Source organism: Acomys minous (assembly GCF_964271855.1).
Source record: "Acomys minous genome assembly, chromosome: 6".
Taxonomy (NCBI): domain Eukaryota; kingdom Metazoa; phylum Chordata; class Mammalia; order Rodentia; family Muridae; genus Acomys; species Acomys minous.
Window position 1 is genome coordinate 6,845,894 of NC_140487.1, and position 14,709 is coordinate 6,860,602.

Here is a 14,709-nt window from a genome sequence, read left to right on the forward strand (position 1 = left end):
GTGGATGTAGGTCCTAAAACAGGCCAAGTATTATCCCTGAATGGACATCTTGGTCTTTTTTAAAAAAATGTCATACAAAAGCCAGGGCTTAGACCTAAGATAAAATTACTTGAAAGAATGAACAAGACTCCAAACAAAACAGAAACCTTGGCACACTCGACGGGATCCTCGGGTGTGGAGGCTGCACTAAAAAGAACAGAAACAACACCGACCCTGCAGAACAGCCCTCCTATGTAAATGGTTTTGTAGTTCAAATATGGGAAAGCAATTCCTTTTATAAAAAAAAAAGAAGAGACTTGATACCCTATGAACATATATAGGGGGAGGTAATCCGCCTCAGGAACAGTCATAGGGGAGGGGAATAAGGGGAAAATGGGAGGGAGGGAAGAAGGGGAGGATACAAGGGATGGGATAACCATTGAGATGTAACAAGAATAAATTAATAAAGGAGAAAAAAACAACAACAACAACAAAGCAAAACAAAAACCCCAGTAAATGTCATAAAAAAACACAAACAACAAGTTTGAGCCAACTAAATGCTATAAAAACTTCCCCCCACAAAAGGCAAAGTATTAAATGGCAAGACAAAAATAAATCCTTTCGCTAGCCAGAAAACTTTCCATGGGTGTGTGCTTTTCCATGTGACTCATAAGTCTAAGGTCAGGTACATGCTGGCCGGGGAAGGGACACACCGTGTAGCCCTACATGTTATCTGTGACCAGACTTCTGTTCTGGCCAGAACTCTATCCTGTTTCATTTGCCTGGGTCAAATAATCTACTTATCTCAGCATCTTGATCTCTACACATTTTTTTGAAGACAAAGCCTGATACAGCAAGTCTCTACGGAATCATGGGGTCTTACCGCATTACTGACTACTTCCACAGTTGATATTCTTACAGACTATTAAACAGAAGCAAAGCTGTATTATATTAGTAGCCAGGATTGAACACTGATTATGATGCTTCTCTGAAACTGGATGGAAACATATTTTGGCACATTTTACAGACACATAACAATTTCTTTTCCAAACTATTTTTCACAGATATTTACATAAAGGATAGCCTTGCAAGACGGAAATGACATCTCAATCAGGGAAAGAGCAAAAGTTTGTGTCTAAGGACTCTCAGGTTGTCCTTGACCTCCTATAGTAGGCAAAGATGACCTTGAACACCCTGTTCTTCCTGCCTCTGCCTCACCTCCAGGATTACAAGCAAGCCCTGTGCTGGGGAGTGAAGCTAAGCTTCATATGCATAAGTAAGCACTCTCCCAACTCAGCTGACTGCCTCAGGAAATGCTCTAAGTCCAAAGTTCCTCTCCTGAAAAGCAAGCCACACATTTACAGGTGTCACCTAGGCATGCCTATGAAATAGGCCCTATTATCCAAAAAAAAAAAATCTCATAAAATTAAGCAGTTCATATTGCTAACTAGTAGCAAAACTAAAAATCTCTGTTTTCAAGTTTTTCTTAGCTGCTAAATAAAATACAATCTAAAAACTACAGGTTATTTTGGCCTTAAACAAAATACCTATATTATATAGCATTATGTTTCATTTTGGTTTTCTGTTTGTTTCTCCTCCAAAAATAAAAGCTGCATAATGAGCATTTTTATATTGAAATCACTGTGCTAAATATTTTATGCATCATCTTATTTTCATGACATTTTCTGTTAGACAAACTTGTACATGTGTGTAACATACAGCAAACACTCCCATCACCTACCTCCTCAGCATCTGCCAACCCCCTTTTTCTCCCTGACACATTTCTCTCCCCTGTGCCCCCACCGTCCCATGTACAAGTTTATTCATTTTGTTTCTGACCCACTGAGATTAACCTGTGCTCTGTGTGCCCCTTAGGTCTGATTCTGTCTCCTCCTGCAGCCCAGAGGACTCAGCAGAGGGTAAAAGTTTCATATGCGTTATCTTATTTTCATAGAGTTCTATATGAGGCAGTGTGTTGATGTGCAGCTCAGCTGACCTCAAGCTCACCATCTTGCCTTGTCTCCTGAGTCCCAGGATTACAGCTACATGCAGCACCATCCTCACCATTTTAATAATCCCATATACTAAAACACTGGCGAGTCATTATTAGTCTGTACTTACTATTAAATATTCAGCATTAACAGTAAACTACTTAGTTTCACCTTGTGGATACGTTTTTGTCATATTTTCTGTATTCATAGAAAAAAGTAGCACAAAAGCTATTGTTCATAAAACTCAAATCAGAAAGTTATGCTGTAGGCACATGTTTTTCTTTCTTTCTTTCTTTTCTTTTCTTTTTTTTTTTTGTACATGTTTTCAAAGCTAGACATTTAAGAAACTTATCTTCAGTTCAAGAGAGATAATATGGGAGGAGAAATTATTCCACAAAACTATCTTGGTGCTCACAGAGACAGATAGAAAATGAGCACGTGAGAGAAAGAGAAAGAGAGAGTACTAAAGGGGTTACATATTTCTAGAATTGGTGATTTTTTTTTTTTGAGTAAAATCATTTTCAAACTAAAAAAGGCAGAAAATGCTTCCTAATTTTATAGAAGTAAGGAAAAAATAACATCAGACTTTATTGAGGAGTATGTATGTGTGTATATGTAGGCATGTATGTGTATTTTAAAATATTTTATACTACATATAGTCACTCTTATGCTGACATTTTGTTTCTAGAGATGCTAAAAGGCACTTGTTCTAAACATAGCAGGAAAAAAAACCTTTAAAACCTAGAAGCTATGTTTAAAATGCAGACAATTTGGGGGTGGGGATTTTTTCACTAAAGGAACTCTGGAATTTATTAATATTTAGTAGTTGAAATAATTGTTTTTACTTACCCCAGAACAGCATTCTCTTTTTTGGTTATTTTTTTCTTTACTTGAGTGTTTATATGCATGCACAGGGGTGTGTGCATGCACGTACACCTATCCTTAGAAGACAGAGGCCAACATCAGGTGTCTTCTTCAATGACTTATTTTGTGAGACAGTCTCTGACTGAACCTGGAGTTTACTTAACTGGCAAGACATAGACGCTGGGACTCACACTCAAGTCTTTGTGCTTTCAGGACACCCACTTTACCGTCATCTCCACAGACCCACGTTATATCTTTGTAAAATGACAAGCTAGCTAGAGAGATGGCTAAGTGGCGGAGAATCTTTCTCATCACACACAGGGCTCTGGTTCAATTCCCAGCCCCTGCAGGGGAGGTGGAGTGGGGTGGGAAGGGGGATTTCAAGCCAGGGGCGATGGCACACTCCCAATTAACTAAATGAGCTAGAGACTATGCAGATAGCCGTACAGCCATACTTGTACTATACAATGGAAGAACACAATAGAAAAAAAAATCACACACTATCTATTTTAGAAATGTGTCTTAAGCTTAAAGAAGTACTGATTCATTTAAATTTTAATCCCTGGTAAGTGAATTAAAGAGAGGAGGCTGTTGTCAGTATAGTGGGGCATGCCTACGGCTGATGCTTGCCTGGGAGCCAGAGCCCCATGGAGAAGCCAATGGGCTACAAGTATGCCATGTTTTCTGATTCTACTAAGGCATAATAATAAATACAGAAATGAAGTCATAGAGATCTAAATTTTAATTCTGCAGTAAAATACTTCCTAAGGGCACAAATTAATGGGTATTAAGCAAGGAATCTGAGTTGGTCCCACCAATGAGCTCTAAAGTAGCTTTAATTTTGTCTGGGAAGACTTATTTTTATCTCTAGTGGCTCAGTTCCTTTCTGATGTCTTCTCCACTCAGGGAACTGCACAGAAACTGGAGGCTGTGATTTTTTTTTTCTCCTAAATCCCACATACAATCAAGATAGAATATCTTCGTTGGAGTGTCTTGCCTTAAACACTGGGGATTTTAGAGAGGAAAAACAAACTTCTGAGAACAGAATAATTGTTCTACTTTGTTTCCTAGTGCTGTGATAAAACACCATGGTCAACAGCAGCCTGTGGAGGAAAACATTTGTTTCCCCTCAGAGCTTTAGGAGAGTGGTGGCGGGAGCTGAAGCAGAAGCCACACAGGAGTGCCACTGGCTGCCTTTCCCTCCATGGTCAGTCTACTCTCTTATGTAAACCAGAACCGCCTGGCCCATGTCGGTACTAGCCCACAGTGGCCTGGGCCACATCAAACACTAAGAAAGAACGTGCCCCACGGTCTTGCCTATGTCAGTCTTGCCATAGTCAGACCAACCTGAGACAGGCGTCATCTCAGTTGAATTTTCTTTTTCCCAGATAACCCTGGCCTGTGTTAAGTTGACAAAAATAAATAAGTAAATAAACAACTACCACAATGACATCTTCAGACCCTTTAGAAATTTAAGTTATACACAACTAAGAACCACCACAACAATCATTTTAAAGGCAGAATCACCTTAAAAAGAAACAGATACGACAAATGCCTGGGAAGCCAAAGGGAAAACAAAAACAAAAGTGCCAGTCATGCAGTATGATGTATTTCCAGAGCATTCCCAGGAAAGCCTGGCACGAGGGAAGACATGGGTGGCAGAGTTGATAGAAGGGGAAGCTGGAGATGCTTCTATGAGGCCTTGTTAGTTGTTTAGTTGTGAAGTAGACAGAAGCCCAGAGGTGTGAAATACTTGTGTATAAAGAAGCACACTTCAAGGTTACCTGGAAATCTTCTGATCATTTCGCACAAGCCCTCTTTTCTGCAAAGCTGAAGCTGTATTTCTGGTAATACATTTACCTGAAAGAATCAAAATGATCTTAGTGATTTAAGTGTTCACAAGTGATGGTGATAAGGGGAGGGTGGAGAGAGAGAGAGAGAGAGAGAGAGAGAGAGAGAGAGAGAGAGAGAGAGAGAGAAAGAGAGAGAAAGAGAGAGAGAGGGAGGGAGGGAGGGAGGAAGGGAGGGAGGGAGAGAGAGAGAGAGAGAGAATAAGCTGTAGATGTTAATTATCATCTGCTGTATCCATATTCAAGTGTAAAAAGTCAGCAAGTGAAGACTCAGGGCAAGAATGACGAGATGGCTGATTTTCATTACATGAAATAAAAGTGTTCCCTCAGAAATATTCAAAATACTTAGGGGATAACTTGGGAAACCTTTTCATTTCAAAGCTATCATATTTACTAGATATAAAAAGACCTACTTATGTCAAATATAGTAACATAGCTTCATAGTTGCCCATGGCAAAAATAGTGCTGAAGGACTAGAAAGCTGAGTAATGGAAGCTCCAGGCCGTGATGACTTGGACCACTCAGATCTTCAGTCAGTGCCCAGCCTGTCTCACCACTCACCTACAGTCTTTACTTCATATTGGAGGACATCATTATTTCACCTAATTAAAGAACAGAAACCATTCTAACAAGTTTAATTCTCTCGTCTTGTGACTTCACAGTTGGAGTAATTAGATGCATCAACTATATCCCCACACTAAAGCCAAATACGGCTAAACCTTGTTAAATTGGAGAGAGAGAGAGAGAGAGAGAGAGAGAGAGAGAGAGAGAGAGAGAGAGAGATGTTTAAATTAGCTTGAAGACCAGATTTATTCTTGAAGCATTATTGATTGCTTTCAGATTAATTCACTCTTTCCCAATAAAGTATTACAGTTTCTTCAACATGTCCTGCTGGCATGACTAGATGAAACTCAGCTGTGTTAGAGAAAACAGAGAAGGAGGCATGGGCGCAGGCCCAATTCTGCACTTGACAGAATCCTAACCTTGAGCACTGTCTGCCTGTTTGGTCTTGGTTTCTTCACTTGTATGATACAGCACGCAAAGCCTTGGGTACCTAAGCTCCACTTTGATCAGCTCTACAAGAAGATGTAGCTTTTTCCTAATGATTCATTTAAAGTGCCTTGACCCAGTCTGATTAAGTCTTCCCTGACACTTGGAATTCTTTTAACTTATTTATTTATTCAGCAGACTGTCTGTTGCCCAAGTATAGCTCTAAGGGAGAACAAACCCAGCCCAGGTCCTCTGAATGGACCTACGCTGTGCCTCGGCATGGGCAGCATTCCCAAACACTGCGTTCTGTGCGGAGTCTACAAGGATGCCAAAGTCTACCCTACTTACATGTGCTTGCTCTAGAACTTGAGGGAAGGCTGTCAGTCTTAGGGTTGTCTACACTTCTCAAATTCAAAGGTGGGTACATCCATGCTTAGTTTATCCATAGTGCCTTGTTTCTCTGTTGTCCTCCCTAACTCTGGCTCTTATAATCTTTATCCCTCCTCTTACATGGGGTTTTCTGAGCCCTGAGGGAAAAGAGTTCATAGAGACTTCCTCTTCCAGCTTTTATCGCCAGAGGGACCAGTAGAAATGTGGATTGGGGTTGGAATGCTGACCCCAGTATCTGAGAACGCCCTTGGAGAAACAGAAGGAGTCCAAGGTTTGATTGCTGGAGTGGAGTGCCCACGGAACTGGGGACCTGTATTCACATAGGCAGAAAGCTCCAGGCTCTAGGAGTCCAGGACCTCTTGGGACTGTTAGACCAGGGAGATAGCCGCAGGGGGCCTGGGACTGTTTGTGTCTAGCTCCCAGGATGTCCCTTCCCATTGGGAAACACCTACTTAAGTGCTTTGGAGTCAGTTTCCAGGTTACTTACTGGAAGTCTGATTTTCTGCCACTCAGATAAGATATGATTTGGATGGGGCCTGCTGCCTTTTTGAAAACCCCCAAATACTTGGTTGACAGGCTTTTGATGACTGCTTGTGTTTCACTAGTGGTTTTAGGTATATTTTAATTGTTTATCTGATCTTGATTTAACTTTGGTAAGTGGTACCTTTTGAGAAAATTATCCATTTCTTTATTATTTTTCTAATGTGAAGGATTACACCTTTAGAATGCATCTTTATGATTCTCAGCATTTCCTCCGTGTTTATTGTTATGTCCCACTTTTTGTCTCTGATTTTGTTAATTTTTGGATAGTGTCTCTACGCCTTTTATTTAGTTTGCAGTAGATGGCCAGGAGAAAGCAAACTCAGTGGCATGTTTGAAGGTTTGTTGTCTCATATTGTACTAGGGCTTCTTTTCTTTAAAAAATTATCCTATTATTTTTGTTTTTATTATATATATGTTTAATAAACACATTACATTTAGATATTAAGTTTAAGGAAACATGGACTTGCCTGAAGGCCTGCCTTACCAGTTTAGAACCCTTAAGACAAGCTGGAGGGACAGGCAGAGACCTGAGGAAGCACAGAGAAGCAGCTGTAACCGAGACTTGCTGTTTTAAAGTTACACATGATGTATTTTTCTAAGAGTATGCAAAGCTTCAAATGACAATAAAATAGAGGCATTTTTCTTATGCAAGGCAGAATCACTCAGTTACTAACAATTTCATAGACTTTTTAGTAAAGGAAGTATCTGGAAAGTGAGCAAGCACCAGAGAAGCAGCGTTAAGGAACATAGACCAGCACAGGTCCCCTTGAACCATCTAACGGTCTCAGAGCACGTGTGCCGCGACTGTGGAAACTTCAAGCTCTCCCTTCCCCTCCTGCCCCATCAGGAGGCAATAGAAGACTCCCGATTCAAAGGATGCTGTGACTGAACAAGTGGGCCCCAGGAATGTGCATAGGAATTGCAAGGCACAGTTCGGTGGCACAGTTGTCATCGCAGAGTGTTGACTTCCCATGAAGCTCTGCATCAGAAAGACTGCAGACAAAGACTGCACTTCCAAAGGCCAACAGAGCCAAGGGAAGCACCACTCTACATGGCTAACTTTTATTTTCCTTTCCCCCAACTCTATCCTCTAGAGTGTGGCTTCAGCGTTCACACTTGCAGCCAACATAACTGTGGTGACATGTGACTATGGTGACACATGGCACCCAAAATGTCATCTCCCTTCATCTTGGGAAGTAAACACAAAATCGAGAAGTGAAACTGGCCAACTCAGCAAAGGATGTGGCTCATTTGAACACCATGCGCCACACAATTGCTGCAAATCAATTATGTCCCATATTTGATCATCGAAGCTAACAACGCCCTCTCACATTCTAGTGAATTTTGTTTTAAGGTATATTATAAAATATAGAAGACTTGCATCATTATCAAGTGGAATGTTGTCAAAGGAGTTTTATATGAATTAGCTAACATATATGATACGTTTCTCCAATATAACACTGCAACACTATATTAATAACATTTCCTTTTTAATTGTATTTTATGTGTCTGTGTGTATGTGCTCATCTGTGGGCAGGTGCCAGTTGGGGGAACAGTACACATCCACGTGTATGTCCATTTATTGAGAGATAGAAGAGCTAACTTGAGTACCATTTTTGCGAATGCTGTTCACCTCTTTGACACAGGGTATCTTATTGTCCAGTAGATTACCTATTAGTCTAGACTGGCTGGCCAATAAGCCCCAGTGCTGACATTACAGGGGATGCCATTATATGTGTAATACCAGATATGTATATGTGAGCCCAAGGGATCATAACTTGCCAAGGGGGCAAATATTCCTTGGCCACTTAATAACTTTTCTTTTTAAAAAGGGCAGTTTTAAGTGTGCTACAAAATTGAACAGAAATTATAGAGACTTCTCATACACCCCAGTATTTTCACACATACATGTCCACCACCAACATCAATGTAATAAAGTAGATATTATATTTGCTATAACTAAATATAGCATTATCAGTCAAAACTCATTTTTGAAAGACTTTTTACTCTTGCTTATGGGTATGTGTGGGTGCATGCATGCACACATGTGTGCCTATGTTTATGCATGTTAACATATGTGAGCACATGTGTCTACATCTTATATGAGGTTAAATGCTCTCTATACACACACACACACACACACACACACACACACACACACACACACATATATATGGAGAGAGTACGAGAGAGAGAGAGAGAGAGAGAGAGAGAGAGAAGTAAAGTTAGAGAAACTGCTGTTTCCCCTTTCAAAAAATTAGAAAAAAAATATAAAATGGTAATAACATTCACTACTGGGTTTGTTCTTAAAGATACAATTAGGAAGACAGAAATATACATTTTACAAGATTTTGATTCCCAAATACACCTCCATGAACTTATTCTGTACCTAAATTGTTTCTATTACAAATTACCATAAACAAAAGTAAAAGTCAGGACTGGGAAATGACTCAATTGATGACCAGAGGTCAGATCCCCAATTTCCATGTTAAAGGTCAGGCAGATGCTGCATCCTTCCTGTAATCCTAGCACTCAGGAAGCAGAGACAGAGATTTCCTGAGGCAAGATGGCTAGCTAGACAATCTGGAATTGGAGAGCACTGGGTTCAGTAAGCGACCTCCTTCGACAATAAATAAAACAGAGAGCAACTGAGAAAGACACCAAATATCAACTTTAGATCTCCATAGGCATGTGCAGATACATGTACACATGCATGTGCTCACACATGTTAACATGCACGCACGCAGATATACACACATATACACACGTGTGCAAGTGCATGCACACATACACATATAGCCACAATCAAAAGAGAGAGTAGAAGTCTGACTTCTGTTGAGGTCTTTTTTTTCCATTCAAGAAAAGCAAAGCTATTATATGAATCATATGAACTTAAAAAAATAAAATTGAGGATGAGCATTTAAACTGGGAATACTTAAAAAGAGTAAAAAGGGGATGGAAAGTCTTTTCTGGTCATTCTAAAATGGAGTGTGACATGAGCACCACACCAGAGCTTAGAGGACATTATTCTTTGTGCTCACTCTAGCTATAGAGACGACCATCCCTCTTACTTTGTCAAGATTTAGATCTCCTCCTAAGGCTGTTCAAAGTCATCAACAAGGAAAATAATTAATGTAAAAAAAAAAAGCCAAAAACAAAAACAAAAACAAACAACAACTACAAAACCCTCTAAAAACAAACACAAAAGTAGGAGACCCAGCTAGTGAAAGAAAGAAAAGTCTTTCTCTTCTGTCTCCCAGACATAGTTACCATTCCAACAAAGTAGCAAGGAAGTGCCCTGCGTTCCTCGCAGGAAGAGCCATGTCAAAGGCTCTCAGTGCTCGAGATACTGAATCAGCATCTAGTTTTAGTGACTGCTAATCCCACAAACAGGCAAAGCTAGGAGTGAATTCCTGTGCTTCTGAAACCCTAGCACCAGTCTAACTTGAGATGAAAAGAACTCCAACCAGCGAAGGCAGAGTTACCCCACCCAGGGGGCCTCCCTGCACAGACTTTCACGGATAAACTCACTTTTAGATCCATGTTTCTAACCTTCAGGCTATTCATTCATTCATTCATTCATTCATTCATTCTCTGTCACAAAATGATTATTTTCACAAACCACTGACATTGCAAAGTAATTCATAATCCTAACCTTATCCAGTGTCTTTGTTTACTTCAGAGTGATTGGCAATTCCACATCAACCCCAAAAAATATCAAAGGAATTCTGTCTTGAGCATGTTATATACATAAATCATGGTTCATAAGGCTTCGAATAACCTATTCTTACCTAGTAACATTATCTACATTTGTCATTGAGAATGCTTGTGTTTTTTTTAAAGAATTCTCGTTGGATTAGGCTGAGAAAACAAGCATTGGAAGTCAGACTTCCTAAGTGTGGATCCTTATTATTTATTTTATTATCTGCAAGGGCATAGACAAAAATCTTAGCGTCTTTGTGCTACTGTCCCCTTCGCTGTAAAGAAAGTGTACCAGTACACATGGAAAGGCTCAGGATGGTGACTGGTGCACAGTAAAACCGCCTGAGTGTTAGCTACTGGTATTTCTCATTTCTCTCCTCACTACCCCATTGCCCCCAGCTGGTCCAGTTCACCCTCACCCGGGTGAAGCACTTCAGTAACTGGCTTCCTTCACTTGGCCATTGTTCCTGAAGTATGTACGTCAATACAGAGCCAGCACAAAGCCTGAACAACTGCAGAGGGACTCCTGTTGCCCCCCGACTCCAAACCTTCCATCAACCCACCGCTTCACTAAGAACAAAATCTGTGGTCCCCACTATTACAAGGGTCCCCACGTCACCACCTATAGGACCCCACTCCAGGAACATTTCCACCCTCTGCTCCCTCCCGCTGCATTACATTTCCTCCAGCCATACAGGAATCCTGTTAAGAATTCTTAAAACATACAAGGCAGCCTGGAGAGATGGCTCAGCATTTAAAGGAAGTGGCCCCACAGCCAGAGGACCCAGGTTCAATTCCCAGCATCCCTCACGGTGGCTCTGTGACTAAAGTCCTCTTCTTGCCTCTGCAGGTACTAACTACATGCACTTGGTATTCATGCAAGCCAAACAAGAAGGTGGTGGCTTGAATGAAAATGGCTTCCATAGGGTCATATATTTGACTGTTTGGTCCTCGAGTTTGTGGATTGTTAGGGAATTATGTGTGTCACCGAGAGGAAGTCCATCATCTTTCAAAAGCCCACTCCAGGCCTGGTCTCCCTCACCTGCCTCACTCTCAGCAATGGCTCCAGCACCATGCCGGCCTTGCTCTCTGCCATGGGGCGTACGGATGGACTCACCTTCTTATACTGTAAGCAAGCCCCCAATGAAATGCTTTCTTTTAGGAGTTGCTTTAGTCATGGTGTCTCTGCATAGCAATAGAAAAATAATTATTGTCCCCACACACAAGGGGAAAAAACCTGAAAACAAAATAAAAAACAAACAACAAAGCTAAGACAAACAAATACAAACAAGACAAGCTCTGTCTACCTGATGCCTACTTCATCTCTCCTTTGTGTCTGTAATTTTTACCTGAGCCACTGGCACCAGTATCTTGGAGTCTTCTAGGCTGGACTTGAAAGTCACTTTTGGAGGGGGGGTGGTTAAAGGTGAGGATGGAGGTTGTTTGACATGGTTTCTCTGTGTAGGACTGGCTTTTCTGCAACTCACTCTGTAGACCAGGCTGGCCTTGAACTCGGAGATCCGCCTACCTCTGCCTCCCTGAGTCAGCAACCCCAGTAGGTTACAGGTGTGCACCACTATGCCTAGCTAAATGTCACTTTCTTGATGAACCTTCCCTATGCATCTGAAATCCAACAGATTATTTTCTTCCCTCCTTAATTTTGTCTCTAGGTCTTTTTTGACATCTAATATGTACATTTATTAGGGCCTTTTCTTTTCCTGTCTCCTGTTAAGAGTCTAGTCTCTCCAAGAGCAAGGATTTATGTCTGCTTTGTTTGTTCATATTTACTCAGTACGTAAACTGGGCTCAGTACAGATGTTCAACAAGCAAGTGTAGAAATGACAAAGGGATATGTGAGCTAACAAATGCACAAACAGACGAGTGAGTGAGTTGACAAAGTCAAAAATAAGACAACACGCTCTTTAAAGAAATCACCTGGGGAGGTAGTGACTGATAAATGGTGTTAGTCTAAATTTACTGTAAAAATAATATTCCAGGAAAAAAAAAACCTCTCATGTGAAACTTTAGCTTTTAAACAAAAAGAACATAGGTAGGGCATGTTGATAGAAATAGATCTTTCTTATAGAAGATTTACATATAGTAATTATAAAAGGATTGGGGAAATAGAAAATGACCATTAAAAATGGATAATATTGGTAAGTGGTAGGATCCATCAGGAGATGTTAAAATTGCTGTCCCAAAGTCTGGAAAAGCAAAATATTTGCACAGTCTCAAAGGAACACATCCCAAATATTTACAGAGCAAAAGGAAAAGCAGTAATTCCACAGTGGAGAGAGGCAGCAGATACTGCCTCTGCCAGAGGAGACCAAGACCAAGGATACAAGACCAAGCAGGGCTGTGTACTTCCTGATTCTTAAAATCACAAAAGAGATTAAACTCTTCTGTGACCCTCTTAGTTACTTTTAAATTGCTCTGACAAGAAAATGACCATGTCCATGGATCTTATAAAAAGGACCAGCTATTGATAACCATTGAGATGTAACAAGTATAAATTAATTTAAAAAATGTAAAAAAAAAAAAAAAAAAGACCAGTTAGTTGGGGTCTTACAGTTTCAGAGAATAAGCTTATAAACACCATGGCAGGAAGCATGGCAGCGGCAGGCAGGCATGGTGCTGGAGCAGTAGCTGGGAGCTTACATACAGATACCCAGTGTAGACAGTGGGGAGAGCCCAGCATGGGCTTTTGAAACCCCAAAGGCTGTCCCCAGTGACCGCACCTCCCCCAACATGACCACAACTCCTATCCTTAAGCACCCCCACAAACTGGGAGCAAAGAATTCAGATACATGAGCCCATGTGGGCCGTTCTCATTCAAACAACCACAGTGGCATTCTTACAAAAACTCCTCAGTAATTTTGTGAGAAAACATCAAATATATCCAACGTAGGTGCAGTCTACTAAACACTTAACTAGTTTTCTTCAGAAATGTCAGTTCCATTAAGGGAAGAAAGGACTGAGAAACACCCAGACTGGAAGAGAGTACAGACACAGATTGAAACTGCATCTAACAAGGTGCTACATTGGATCCTGGAATGGAGAAATGACAGAAGATTTAAAAAGAGACAAAGTCTAGTATTGCCAATAACTCTGTGAATAGGTTGAATTGATGCTAGTCTACTGTTTTTTGATAAATGCATCATGTTTGTATATTTTGCTAAGCTTAGATCAAGGTGAGTAAAGTACATGAGGAAATGTTATAGTATTTTCATAATTTTTCTGCATGTCTAAAACTATTCTTGGAATTTAAAAAATATGATAAAAGACATAAAAGACACTGCACTTCGCACTTTGTAACCACCACCACCACCACCACCACCACCCGCAACCCCCCCCGACACACACTCAGCATCTCTGCTCTTCTTGGTTCTGCCTCAGTCTCCTGTTACTTTCATGAGAATTTAAAGCTGGTGTCTAACACCTTCATATATTAGGAAAAAGCACTGAAGGCTACACAGATTAAATAACACAGCTGAAATCCTTTGGGTGATATGTGTCAGAACAAGAGTTTTTGCGGGGTACCTTAGAGTTTCTTAGCTTTGACACTATCAGTGCTTTGGGCTTCATTACTCTTAGCTGTGAACATTCTCCAGTACTTAGCAGCATCCTTGGCTTTGACCAATAGGCGGCCATAGCACATATTTCTCCTGTCTATACCAAACCAAAAATGTCTCTACATCTTGCCAGGAAGACAAAACCTCTCCTTACTGAAAACCACTGAGGTAGAGAGGATTGAGAAAGCACATTCTAGGCAAGTGTGGCAGGGGCATGGGGGTGAAGGCGAGAACAGTGTGTGGCAAAACCCAGCATAGTGTTTAGGGAGAGATCATGACTTTATTACCACTCAGTATTATCCTGGAGCTAAGTGGAGGTAAGAGAAGGCTACCACTGGGCAGCCTCTGGGCACAGAGGACCTCTGACAGCTAACTGCTAAGTAAGTACCCTTCTGTCCCCCAGACCTCCTCGCCTGCTGCTCCCAGCAAGCTGATTTCACAGATTCTTGCCTCTTAACTAGCAGTTGTGTCAGACCAATGGGAGCAACTGGAGAGCGCCTGGAGGCTGGAAGGAGAGCAGGTTTGGGTGTTCGCCTCTCTGCAAGCCTGGGATCTAGTACAACTACATGCCATTAAGTTAACAATTCCTTCCCAGCAAAGCTGATGTCTTCTTGGCTCGTGCTCTCAGTAACTCAGAGCTGCTCCCCTCCTCTGTGTGCCTCGCCTGTCACCAGGAGTCGTAAAAATCTTGGGCTCTTGCTACTTCATAGGGGCCCTGCCATCTCATTATTGTTGTTGTTTCTTTCACCCTGTGCAGTCTTCTACTTGGTTTTTTTATTCATTTCTCTGAAGTTCTACCCTTTTACGTATACTGGAATGCTGAGACAG

General features: G+C 41.0%; 1 protein-coding gene across 6 annotated transcripts in view; it reads right to left on the bottom strand.

Moving 5' to 3' along the window:
- The window catches only part of CPED1 (cadherin like and PC-esterase domain containing 1), a 279,052-nt gene that overhangs the window by 192,746 nt on the left and 71,597 nt on the right, over nt 1-14,709 (bottom strand). For all 6 annotated transcript variants that reach the window (XM_084785389.1, XM_084785391.1, XM_084785392.1 and 3 more), the window contains exon 4: nt 4,619-4,694. In XM_084785389.1, coding sequence (XP_084641515.1) covers nt 4,619-4,694 — 76 coding nt within the window. The remainder of the gene's footprint in view (nt 1-4,618; nt 4,695-14,709) is intronic.